We start from the raw sequence: 13,491 nt of genomic DNA on the forward strand, positions 1-13,491 counted from the left end.
CAAACATCAACGTAGACTTCTCAAACTTTCAACGAAAAATATTTGAAGACGTTATATATAGAAACCACACTGAAAATATCAAGTTTGAGAATAAAATATCTCTAGCTTTTTACATCCAAAACGCCTAGCACTCTGCTAAACAATACTCCTTTTTCACTGTAAATAATACTATCTATATCAACTTTTCACTCTTTAACAGCTCAAATTCTACCACTCCAGCTATTTTACAATGTTGGATGCATTCTGACTGGTATCTGTGGAATGCATCCAGCGTTTTGAAGCCTATAGAATATACGTGGGCAATTTGTGCTGAATTATCAACCAACTTATGAATGAATGCATCACCAATGGAATTTGCGACCCCAGAACAGAATAGAACAGAACAAAATCAGATGGCCAGAATAGATGACCACGCATCAAATATAGGCAAGTGAGCTCCGGTCATGATCTGGTTGTGGACGACCCCTGGTAGGAGTAGGTGGTCTTTGAATGTTGAGTTCCTAAACACACAGAATGCATCTTAGTAGGAAATAATGTAACAACTGTAAGCTCGAATAGGGAATAACAAGAAAAGCAAGCATCCTGGTACCTGCATCCAAGTGTCCTCCATGACTCGTTCTGGAGATGTTTCAGGGGATTGAAGAGGAGGCGGCAAAGGATGGATCAACTTTGGAACTATAACCAAACCTCTGCCTACTACTAGGATAGCACCGGCATTGTTGGCAGTTCCTGAATGTATTTTCTTGGTTAGAAATTATTAGAATGCACTCTCATACAAGGGAAAGAAAAAACTGTACTCTTTAATGCATACCACAATAGTTGGTGGCAGAAAAAAGAGTGATCAGCTGCCCCTGGGCAAATCTTTCAAATCCATCCATGACACACTCGTGCGCTCTAATAATCAGCTGCAGTTTGTTTTTCTTGCAGAATTCAGTTACACGATCAGGCTGCGAAGTCCACAATTAATGTAAGACCACATTGTAGCTTTGTATGTGAATCTTGACATGAAAAATATTAGATTCCATATGAAAATAGACGTGCATCTTTGTAGGAATCCACAGTACAGTGGATATAATCACGAATAATGAATAACTATGTGGCTGGGACTCTTCAACAATGTCAGCGGGTGCCTCGGATTCTCCAAAAAGTAGTGAACTTTTAGAGAATCCAACACGGGTGCGGCATCAAAAGTGAAGAGTCTACGCAACTTAGATGAATAAAAGTTGAGCTTAAAATTTAAAAAATAATTCAGTGACGAGCACAAAAATTCGAGCAAAAAATACGGAATTTGACTTTCAAAAATGACTTAACAAAAAATAAGAAATTTGACATTCAAAATGATTTAACAAAAAATAAAAAATTTGACATTCAAAATGATTTAACAAAAAATAAGAAATTTGACTCCCAAAAATGTTTTATCTTATCGCAGACTCGCTGAAATTGTCTGGTGAACTTCATTCAAAGAAAACGGACAGACCCCAAATGTTACGAGACCAGGACCTCTGGCATTAGGTCTTAAGCCTTCTACACTGTCATTTTCTGTGGGATCAGACCTGCAAATAAATCAATGACATAAGAATCTTCTCTAAATTGTCCTGCCAGACGGTTCTGAAAAAAAAGCAACATACCATAGCAAATCCATTAGAACTATCGAACCAGCATCCATTGTTATTGGCCTCTCTATCTTCTCTATCTGCTCAAGTGAATTTATTGACCTCCCTATGCCACCATGCATGCAGATGATTTTCTTTTCGATGAGGGCAGCCAATGGAAGATAGTTAAAAAGTTGATTGAAACGCGTCCATGCCCAGATCCCATCACTCTCTCCCTACATGGATGTCTTCCATCAGTATAGCCCGATACATTTGACAGACACAGACGCGCGCGCGCGTGCGCACACACACACAACAGCGCCTTCAAACTTGAGATTTGACAACTGTAGTACATATATTTGACATTATAACTTACCATTCTCTCAATGCATTCAATACGGAAGCCAAAAAGAGCATTAATATCAGCAGCTTCATGATTCCCCCTTATCAAATGTACATTCTCTGGATATTCAATCTGAAATTCAGAACAGGTGAGTTATTTGGTTAGATAAAGGGATGTCAATACATGACAGGAAAGTATCGTGTTAGACAACAAGGATTACCTTTAGAGCTAGGAGTAAAGTGATTGTCTCCAAGCTGTGCTGCCCTCGATCAACGTAATCACCCAGGAACAAATAGTCGATATAACTGAAAGCCACACAAAGAGTGGTCATCAGACACGAGAAATTGATAAGAAGAAATTTGAGTAAAATAGAAAATATTACATTAATAGTTAAAAAGCTTCAAACTATCAGTATTTTCTTTATTGTTACAAATTGTTGACGTTTTCTAGCCTCAGAAAGAGAAACATCAAACTTCTTAGTTTATAAACGATGAAATTAAAGCAGAACCAATTTTGCAAATAATAGAAGACCTCAGGGATCATGACATTGGCCTTTCAGGCACAAGAAACAGTATTTAATAGGATAATAAACGGTCTGCAGCATATTAGCCAGCAATATAATCATCATCATATTTTATACTAATAGTGGGAAGCCCTTTAATGCAGAGTTAGATTACCATAATGCTCAATTGCCCATCAAAAGTTGGATTTTTATACCCTTTAAGAATTAAATTATTCATTTATCTTTCTTGAATTTTTAAAGAACTTAATATGGCATTAATATGAAGTCTTTATAATTTCTAAAGCTATACTTCCAAAATTCAAGATAGGGTTGCACCAGGGATCAACTCTTAGTCCGCTCCTATTTGCGTTGGTGATGGACGTGTTGACGCGGAGTATTCAAGGCGAGGTGCCTTGGTGTATGGTATTTGCGGATGATGTAGTGCTGATTGCTGAGACGCGGAGGGGCGTGAATGACAAATTGGAGGTTTGGAGGCAAACCCTTGAGTCTAAGGGGTTCAGGTTGAGTAGGCCCAAGACGGAGTATTTGGAATGCAAGTTTAGTGACTTAAGGCAGGAGGACGATGTGGTGGTGAGGTTGAACTCCCAGGATGTTTGTAAGAGGGATAGTTTTAATGGGTCTATGATTCAAGGGAATAGTGAGATTGATGGGGATGTCGCTAACCGTATTGGAGCAGATTGGATGAAGTGGAGGCTCGTCTCGGGAGTGTTGTGTGATAAGAAGGTGCCCCTTAAGCTTAAAGGCAAATTCTATAGAGTGGCAGTCCGTCCGGCCATGTTGTATGAAGCGAAGTGTTGGCCAGTCAAGCACTCCCACATCCAAAAATTGAAGGTGCCAGAAATGAGTGCTGCGTTGGATGTATGGGCTTAATAGAGGGGACAGGGTTAGGAATGAGATTATTCGGGAGAAAATGGGAGTGGTTTCGGTGGAGGACAAGATGCGGGAAGGAAGACTGAGATGGTTTGAGCATGTGATGAGGAGGGACGCGGATGCCCCAGTTCGTAGGTGTGAGAGGCTGGTGTTGGATGGTTTCAGGAGGAGTAGAGGTAGGCCAAAGAAATATTGGAGAGAGGTGATCAGACATGACATGGAACAGCTGCAGCTTACTGAGGACATGGCCCTAGATAGGAAGGTGTGGAGGTCGCGGATAAGGGTAGAATGCTAGCGGGAGGGTGTGGGTTGTAGCAAGCCGTCAGGAGGGATCTTGTGTAGCCGGGTTAGTAACCTTAGGACTGTGTATATAGGTGTCTTTGGTTTGTGAGTGTTTGTTACTTTTAGGTGGGTGCCCCATTCATAATTTCCTAGTTCCTATTTTCTTATTTCGTGTTACCTTATCGCTCGTATTTCGTATTTCTCTGATTTATATTTTATTATTTCTTACGCCTTTTCTGTTATGTCATACATCCCCTTGTTTACTATTCTTTATCTTGAGCCGAGGGTCTATTGGAAACAACCTCTCTACTTCTTCGGAGGTAGCGGTATGGACTGCGTACATCTTACCCTCCCAAGACCCTACTTTGTGGGAATACACTGGGTTTGTTGTTGTTGTGTTGTTGTTGTATACTTCCAAAATTCCTATACCTTTAATACGTTTTCACAGCTTATTTCAATCTAACAGGGAAATGAGTCAAAGTTTGCTTCTGAAAAACCAAATGTTATTTTAATTTACAAATTATGTAACTAATATTTTTTTGTCAGTTTATCTTTAACTTCGCGACATTTCTCTTTAGGTATTTATCATTGATTATCTCCTACTTATTAAAGGGAATTCTTGTTTTCTAAGAGATTAAAAGATTAACCATATTCTATCTTTTTTTATTGAGTTTCATTAAATATTAATCAACAAAATCTTTTTACTTCTTATCAGTTACAGGTACTTTTTGTTTTCTGCATCTATTCATCCTCTCAGATCTTATCTAAAGTTCTAAGTATTAGAAAAGTCCAAAACTCTCTTACATAAGGAAAAGGCCAAGTTGCACACCTGTGCACCGTGGGAAGTGAAAGCATTTCTACTTGGTATTTAGTAACAGGGATGAAGAACTTACAACATTGACCTGGGGATTCTCGATAACCTTTTTTCTTACAATAATCTAGAAATTGGTTGTTTCTTTGGAACTTCGGAATATAAGGGACAAATTTGGTTCACCACTCGGGTTTCAAACCTGTGAAGTGTGCCTATCACACATCCCGCATTGTACTACCTTGGTTGTTGAACCAACGCTTTGGGGACTGGGGATTATGGTTACTAGTGATTAGTTTTGGCCAAACCAACAATAGTGGTAAAATAATGCCAAAAGTATGATATTCCAGACTTCTCTACTCATCTTTATTTGGAGTTTGAGATGATTAAATTTGGTAAGCATGCTAGAGCTTAAAATCCGAGCTTAAGTTGAAATTGTTCAGAGCAGTCAAGCTACTGCAAATGAGAAAAAACTAATTCTCAAGCTTTGTTCAAACTTACGTTATGTCTCCAGCAGTGGAAGGAAATCCATATTCATCAAACAGACGCATCAGATCACCGAACTGTCCATGTAGATCACCAAACACTTTGACAGGAGCTTTCAATTGAAGAACTGTAGGCTCATGCATGAAGATCTGCTCAGCTGCATAACAAAGCTCACCCACTTCATATGAATCAAGAAAGAACTTTCTATTTACAGGTGCTTTCCAATTTCTCGGTCTAAGCAAAGTGGATATGATCTGCAATACAACAGTAGAAGATTACATATCCCGACAAATAAAAATCAGCAAAAAGAACACAAGAGACCTTAACAAACAGAGATATTGTCGTTGACCATTAAGATTTGAGGAAAAAAAATCTGTTGCAGGTTGCTGGGGTTACCTTTTTATGCAATCCTTGAGGTGATTTCTGCCGTGCGAATTTTTTTGTTGGATTTGAAATATCATTATATGAGGGAAGCATACGTCTGCTCTCATTTTCAAATTGATCCAATGACAATTGCCTCACCATTCCCCCCAGGTTCCCGACAGTTTCTTTTGCAACTACAACCTGCAGTATTTGGAAAGTGATTTCACCTTCTATCAAATAAACTCACTAGACAACAGAGCAGAGTACATACAGCTCTAGGATGAAGGCGGACAGCTGACTCACTGTCACTACCCTCAGAAGCGGTGTCTGGAACTTGAGAGCCCTCGTCTGAGACCGATGTTACTTCAAGAGCGGCAGATGCAGCCTGCGCTAATTGCCAAACAGCATTAGCAGCCTCAGCTTCAGCAGCAAAATCCTTGGTCAATTTTTCCATAGAATCTTTATCCATGCTGTTAACATGTGATGCTTTAAAATTATGAGGATGAACTGAATGAGAAAATGATACCAAGAACTAAAGACGAAGTGAAATAATACCTCAACCCACCAGATGGGTGGGTCACAGGTTTTCCATCAGAATCTGGTAAGAAATTTGAGTTGTTTGATATTGGGATGCCAATGGCTCGCTCAGACGTTATGACTGGGGAATTGATGCTAGAATGTGGAGAATTTTCTGCAACCAGACATTCATCCAAAAGTGTATCTGCAGCAAAGATAATCTGATTTAAGAACACCGTGAAAACACTTGACCCCAGGGAGTATGATCAGCATGCAACTTGCAAAAGCATATAACACCATTATCATGAAGTTCATCTGGTTCCATATGAAGGTCCTTTTCGCAATACCATTCATGATTCATTGCAAAATTAATATTCCTGTAGCAAACAAGTACTCCCTCCATCTCATTTTATGTGATGCAGTTAGTATGGGGAATGGAGTATTACAAGGAAAGTTAGCACTAATAATAGAAGAAAAAATATGAAAGTACTAGCAGAGGCGGATTTAGATTTCAAATTTAATGAGCTAAACCTTTATGTTCTTATTATTTTTATTTTTAGAATAAAAATAAAAAAATAAAAATCCTATCACTTTTGAAATTATGGGTTCAGAAGATAATGCCTGCCAAAACTTTAATATTCTTTTACGCATATATCCGTACTCTATATCGAAAACGCTGGGTTCAGTTGAACCCAGTAATAAACTCTCCATCCACCACTGGGTACTCGTTGATAAGTCAGTGTAACAGCCAAGACATTTGAATCATTGTTTAAAGCTGATATGTTTCTGTGAATTTGAATTTTTACTGTTACTGAAAGATCACCTTAGATATTTTGGAACGTCCTAAAATCGACGTGTGCCATATAAATGGTACAACAAGAGTATAGAATGTTACTTCACCAACACAATCATCCATCCAATCGACTTGCAAAATTCATCTTAGATACACCATCAATCTGCTCTCACTCTTAGAAAGATATTATGAATATTTATCAACAACACAAAAACATACCCATTGTAGTTCCACAAAGTGGGGTCTCGTTTATGAATACTTATAAAAAAAAAATATATTGTGAATTCAAAACCAAAGATCTTAATGGTAATGACAGCACGTGCAAACCTATTTAACTGATTTGATGTTACTTGAAGAATATTCCAGAATTAAGCTTATTATGATTAAAAAAGAAAAAAAAACAAATAAAGACGAAATGAGGAATACTAGTACTAGACAACAGAAAGCAAAATTGCATGGTCATCAAAGTGGTAGCAAAGGGAGGCATAAAAACCCTCAGAAGAGTCATCTATACCACCAAAAGCTCATTAGGTGGTTTATTATTACTTTAGAAAGGACATATGGCCATAAAATTAGCTTAAATTTCCCAACTCATTTTTCATCATTCTCTGCAATGTTTATGTAATGCTGGACTATTGTTCGGAAAGTCTGTATAAATTTTGATTTCTCATGAGTACACATAAGTGCAAAAAAGAAGAAAAAAGTCATGGTACATCTGTGATCTGTTGCTGAAAGTAAATCAACTCAGAGCAATTGACAATCCTTTTGTAGATGGAATGCTAAGAGAATTTTTGCTTAGTCACAGACCCTTAAATCCTTAACTTTCTCATAGCTTAACTCATGTAAATACACTTACCACTAAATCAAGCTTTCTGCAAGATAAGTACAGAGATTAACCAGTTGAAGGGGGTTCTAAAAAGGAGAATAGACATCATTCGAATAGTTTAAAATCTGCATATTGCCAGTGGCATTCATTACCTCCCCTAAGACCACCATAGATATATATTCGATCGCCAACAGATGCAGCTGCATGGCGACAACGACGCATAAGCTCCAAAGAAGGATCTTGTTCATTCTGGCCCTTGCTACCACGTGAAGCAGTTACCAGCCCGTGCCTATCTAACCAAACTCCAGCAGCAGTGTCCAACACTTTTTAAAGCAGTAAAATTGAAAATATTTAATGATATCCATTGACAGTATAAGCAATCAAATTATGCACAACAGGATGAAATCTCACACCTGCAATAGCTGCTTCACCTTCTACTCCACGACCACCTCTAAGAGCACCCCCTGTAACATGCAGTCTTGCACCAACAAATACCTAATCACCAGCAAAAATGCTAATTCAGAAAATATCAGAAAAGTGAGGGCTGTGGGGGACAAACAGCCTCACTTAAAAGGATAATTTTGGTAGGGGAGAGAATGAAAATATACATAGAAATCTCACTACCACTCACTTAAAAGGATAATTTTGGTACTTCACGTATATTTAGCTTACATACATGTATATATCTTCTTTAATTTCTTAAATACCAAGCTCAGTCAAACATTTTGACATAAGATGGAAAGGAGGAAGTAGTACTTACCGCAGCATGTTGATACCTTGGTGATGGTGCCACTCCTGGTGCGAGAGTCCACTCCCACTGGCCATTCCTATGCATAAGCAGGCCATAAGCATCTGCTAAGGGCTGCAAACGGAAGCACTCCAGGAATCAGCAACCACATCATTTAGAAGACTACATATCAAAAGCACTATATCCAGGTCGTAACCCACAGTTCACAGGCCCTTCCTGTTTAGGACTATTAGTTGCTTCAACAGCAATATACAGCTGAAAGAATGATACATATCCAAGAAGATTGAGCTTATGGACACCTAAAACCAGCTACATCAATTTCCTATGAATTCCACAATATATCACAAGTTGACTAACATTTTAAAATGCTACACAAAATAAAGTTAAAATCTAACTGTGTTTCATTAGCTTAAAAGAACTTGCTATCGTGAAGCAAGAAACAAGCCAGTGGAAGAGTTATCAGTAAGAACATTGATTACTATATGAGTACTTACCGTGCCTGAAGCATCTCTACCACCGCAAAGCAAAAACATGCCATCGGTCCGAGCACTAGCTGTTGCATACCTAAAAGAACATACATTTCGGAAAGATAGTATCGAGGGAGGAAATTACAGTACCATTAATCGTAAGAAAACCACACCATGAATGAGTATGTAAGCTACTAAGAACCAATAATAAGTAAAAAGAATGAGAGAGAGAGAGAGAGAGCCAGCCATAGAGGAAAGATAAAAATTAGTCTAGTGTGGGAAGATTGAAGGAGAGAATTATCTTAGAAGCAGCAGCTTGGAGCAATCAGCCAAAACATTTCAGGCTCAACTACTTCAGAGAGAGTATGCCAAGAACAATAATAACTGGGAGGCGATAGTGGTATCAGACAGTTTTCAGAACTGACAATTTTGAGGACAAAAACATATTTTCATAGCAAATGAGGGAAAGAGATATACATAGAAGTGGATATGTACTTCTGCAAATAAAAAGAATTGAAAGAATATCACAAGTTTCAAAGTAGCAGGTTGTGCTCAACAGAGACAATGACAAGGTATGGAATAGAAAACACTGTGTGATCTGACAAGAGAGATTAAGGAGGAGATGTCCTAAATAGGTCAAGCGACTCCAGCCCTTGCTGAGAATCAAAGGATTCTGGACATTGCGATTGTTGCATAAGCTCATAGGTGAATTAAGTATCTCAAAACCTCAAAGAGTAACTATTTTTGTCAACCCTTTCTATCATTTGTCACCTAGTTTCTGAGAAGCGCTTCTATAGTCAACCCAGAACAGCTTTTTAGCATGAAAATAGGGTAGTATTCCAAATGGATATAGAAGATCTACTTGTCTGAATTTCATGAATTCAAGTAACTAAAGATATGTAGATTTAATAACAATAAAAAACAACAAGAACCTATCAGGAAGACTCTCAGTCACTAAGATCTCTTGGAACTGAGATAAAACAATGTAGACTCACATTCTAGCTGAGGGTCTATCGCCTTCTGGATTCAGCCTCTGCCATGCATAAGGTTTCTGAGCAGTATCCAAGGCCCAACCATCAGAAAGAACTCTTTTCCCTGGAAATCAGGGAAAATTAAACATCTAGAATACATAATAAGGAGGGCTAGTGACAGAGAACTAAAAATGCCATGAAGCATACATATTCCAGCATAGAACTCTTAATGCATCTGAAATGCAAGCTACAGAAGCTAGACTTGGCAGAAATGAGTTATGGCATTCACTATTCAAACAAATCAACTTGTTCCAACTTTATGGATGTATATAGGAGTTAGGACAGCAAGGAGAAGAGGTCTTACGATCATCTTTTATCAGTCACGTTACAGCTATTTATTAACGTAAAAAAATCAAACAGTTTATCGTTTAATTGTGAGATGATAAAGTGATGCTACAGCTGCATATTTCTTTTTTCTGATCCTAAAGTAAGTTGTATGCCCAACAACTGTGAATAAAATATGCATTAATAATCTTCAAAATTCAGATTACTATCGATACATCACACTGTTACTGAGATATTAGGAAAAATGGAATTGGTCAGATCATGCTATGACACCATCGAAGTAAATTGTGGAAAACTAAGCTAGATCAAGACATAACTATCCATGATATACTCCCAAATATGTATTTTATTTATGACTACATAATCAGTCAGTAAACAATCAATCAATGAATTACGCCTCAATCTCAAATCAATTGGAGCAGGCCAGTTATATAAATCGCCTATAATGATTTTGCTCTCTTTAGGCCCATTTCATCGAGTACTAATAAATTTTTCTTAGGCAAATTAGAGGTTCTCTAAATCTCATAATTATCTCTACATGAACCATCAGTTTAGTTCCGACTAGTTGGCATCCCCTAACAGATACTTTGTTTGCATCATGCTCCTATTTGGTTTCCATTGTGGCTAAATCTGTATAGATTCCTAGAGACTTTAGATATTTTGAGACAAATCTCCTTCAAGTGATTTTACTCATTCACCATCTCCTTTTGTTACCTTTTACTCACATTTCATACGGACTGGAGCATCTAGAGGTCTACCTAGGACATGACTAAACTATACATGCAATCTTTTCTTCATTTATCTTATGTAAAGAACATAGACCCTAGCTCTAGGTATCCCGAAAAGCTAGCTTATGAAGTGAGGATTGCCTAAAAACCCATATGAGGAGACAAACAACCCATACCTCGACAATAGTAGGATTCTAATACCTCCCCCCCCCCCCCCCCCCCAACACCCCACACCCACACACAAGCAGGACTAGACATTAGGAGCAACACACTATTACATAGGGGTCCAATTTTGTGGTAAATCAAAATAGGGATGGGTCTTACTCTTCATACCATGTTAAGCCTTAAGAAAATGGACCTTGGGCCTAATTCAATCCTAAAAGTAACATATGAGGTGAGGGTTACCTAACATGATATAAGGAGACAACAACTCATATCCTCAACCAATGTAAGACTATTAACGTCTTCATATGTGCCAATTGCACCATCCATTAGCTTAATTTTTTCTAGTCTTGTCCAAACTTGTATTACTTCATATCAATCTTAACATTTGCATTTCCAGGACATTCATCTTATGAGTATGTTCCACCTAAGAGGCTGGCCTTTAATCTTGCATAACATTGTTGGTCTGATTAATATTCTACAAAATAAGCATTTTACTTTGGGTGGGTGGGGTGGGGGGTAATCTAGCCAATGAATGTATATTTTGTCTTACTTCAATCTGTCCTAAAATCCTAATTTTAACTGCTCATAGTCATGTGAATATAACCTGCAGTGAATTATGTTGCAAATGAAAGAACGCCAATTTAATCTTCTGATGTGGTAGTAAGGAAAAACACATCCACTCAATTAGTAACTCAAAAAAATATTGCACTCACCGTCATTGCCACTGACAGTTACCAGATATCTTTGTGCAACCAAGTCCATTACATGGCCATACCGTGGTCCAGGACCCTGACCTTGAACAACAACTCTAGAAACAAAAAAAAGGAATTAGTCATGAACCAAGAGCTGTAGTAATAATTGAAAAAGGGAGACAAAATGCAACTGCCTATCCAAAAGCTAACCTGTGCCACTTGAACTTTTCATTTGTCATGTCAAGCACATAAAGATCATCAGTTGAATGCCCAGCCGGTCCTATCCCACCCTAGTAATAAAACAACAATAGATGTTGTAGTCATTCTTTCTAATGATCATTTTAATTCTAACAATTAAAAAACGTAAACTTTAATCACCTGGAATACAACCATTGTTCCAACAGCCGCAGCAGCATGTGCAGCTCTTGGTGAAGGTGGTTCACCAGCTGGTCTAAGTCTGTGTAATTCAAGGAGCATAAAATCTCAGTATCACCGACATAAAATACTATCAACATTCGTTTCCAGTTCTCCCCTTAAAGCCCAAGCAAGCCAAAAAAGGACGTGATATAGAATTAGATCCTAGAAGAATTAGATATGTACAACACATACCTAGTCCATTTTCTGGTAAGAACATCGAACGAATGAATACAATTGGTTACACCAGCCAGCCCTAAAATCAAATTGATACACAATTAAACTAAATGTCAGTCCCAAGAAACAATAAAGTATCAATCTTTATACAAAAGGATCACAAAGCAAAAGTAGAAAACAGAAAATTACTTATGCCAGGGGCAGCCCCATTGCCACCCTCGATAGCAGTGGCACCACCAAACAGTATAAGCCGGGCACCATGGGTCTTGGTGGCACCTACAGCAGTGAGAGTATGACCACAACGTGGACCTGGGGCATCCTCATCCGTATCCCAAAACGTTTCTAGCAGACGATAGGTTGGAGCTGGATGTAGCCACGGCTTCGAACCCATCATCAAAAATTAATCAACCACAACAACCTTATTTGCAATAAAAGCAAAAAACTGTCACTCTACAGAAAATAAAAGTGAATTTGGATCCAACAATTGAAATTACTGATTCTGAATCTTGAAATAAGCCACACAAAAAGGGAATGAATGAATGAATGAATGAATAAAAGAAGTAATACAGGGTAACAGGAGCAGCTGGGTTTGCTTACTCACTTTCCAAAGTTGGGCATGGGAATAGCCTTAATTTAAAATAAAAAATAAAAAATTAACAAATTGCAAAAAAATAAAATAAAATGTATATATGTTGAATCATAAATTTAATATTTTACCTTTGGCGTTGTTGATTTGGGAAATGAAGGTGTGGGAGAAGAAGATTAGTCAGCAAGAGTATTTTGTTGCTAACTAATAGTGCAAGTAAAATGGCTGCCTACTACTTGGTCAAATTTTAGACTTGGAAGTCTACAATTGAAAGCTATGAAATAAACTTAAATTCTCATCATATTTTCTTCTAGATTCTCAAATGAAATCAGATAGTATATAATAACATAAAATCCGAGGATATTTGGCATAATTGGTTAATGCCCCCTAATCATGTTAAATTATGACAGGTGATAAATTGAGATGAAATTATCAAAATAGTAATTATGGTCAAGGGTGTGTTTGGTTCAGAAGAAAACAAGTAGGTTCAAAAATATTACTTATTCTAAAAGCATTTATATATAATCTAAACGAAATTAGTGTTTGATCATAAATTCTCAAATATTTTTGATAAATCAGTTTTGATTGAAGTTTCAGCATGCGTTTGACCATAATTTTTGAAAAATATATTTCACTTTTTAAGAAAAAATATTAAAATATAATTTATACTGATAAGTTCTAAAAATTATTTAAAATACTCACAAGTTTATATTATCATTTTATAATAATATGTTTCGTGATAACTATATTTAGTAATTGAAAAAATATAGATTATAAGCTTCAACTACTAATGACT

The 13,491-nt window shown here is 37.3% G+C and overlaps 1 protein-coding gene across 3 annotated transcripts; it reads right to left on the reverse strand.

The window, feature by feature from the left end:
• Positions 1 to 26: 26 nt before the first annotated feature.
• Positions 27 to 13,181, reverse strand: LOC107863961 (serine/threonine-protein phosphatase BSL1). Of its 3 annotated transcripts, XM_016710181.2 has the most exons (23): positions 12,827 to 13,008; positions 12,711 to 12,736; positions 12,299 to 12,527; positions 12,128 to 12,188; positions 11,897 to 11,975; positions 11,729 to 11,808; positions 11,540 to 11,634; positions 9,613 to 9,712; positions 8,645 to 8,714; positions 8,163 to 8,264; positions 7,816 to 7,897; positions 7,555 to 7,725; positions 5,823 to 5,988; positions 5,539 to 5,737; positions 5,301 to 5,468; positions 4,920 to 5,158; positions 2,156 to 2,240; positions 1,969 to 2,067; positions 1,629 to 1,828; positions 1,478 to 1,553; positions 812 to 947; positions 590 to 729; positions 27 to 500 (listed from the first exon to the last, which is right to left on the reverse strand). In XM_016710181.2, the coding sequence occupies exons 3-23, from the start codon at positions 12,501 to 12,503 to the stop codon at positions 417 to 419; spliced, it is 2,637 nt and encodes an 878-aa protein (XP_016565667.1). In that variant the 5' UTR covers positions 12,504 to 12,527; positions 12,711 to 12,736; positions 12,827 to 13,008; the 3' UTR covers positions 27 to 416. The 3 variants fall into 3 exon arrangements, with proteins under 3 accessions (XP_016565667.1, XP_016565665.1, XP_047265250.1); XM_016710179.2 differs by lacking the exon at positions 12,711 to 12,736 and having other exon boundaries at positions 12,827 to 13,181; XM_047409294.1 differs by lacking the exon at positions 12,827 to 13,008 and having other exon boundaries at positions 12,677 to 12,736.
• Between the last annotated feature and the right edge of the window lie 310 nt (positions 13,182 to 13,491).

Source organism: Capsicum annuum, chromosome 3, assembly GCF_002878395.1.
Source record: "Capsicum annuum cultivar UCD-10X-F1 chromosome 3, UCD10Xv1.1, whole genome shotgun sequence".
NCBI classification, from domain to species: domain Eukaryota; kingdom Viridiplantae; phylum Streptophyta; class Magnoliopsida; order Solanales; family Solanaceae; genus Capsicum; species Capsicum annuum.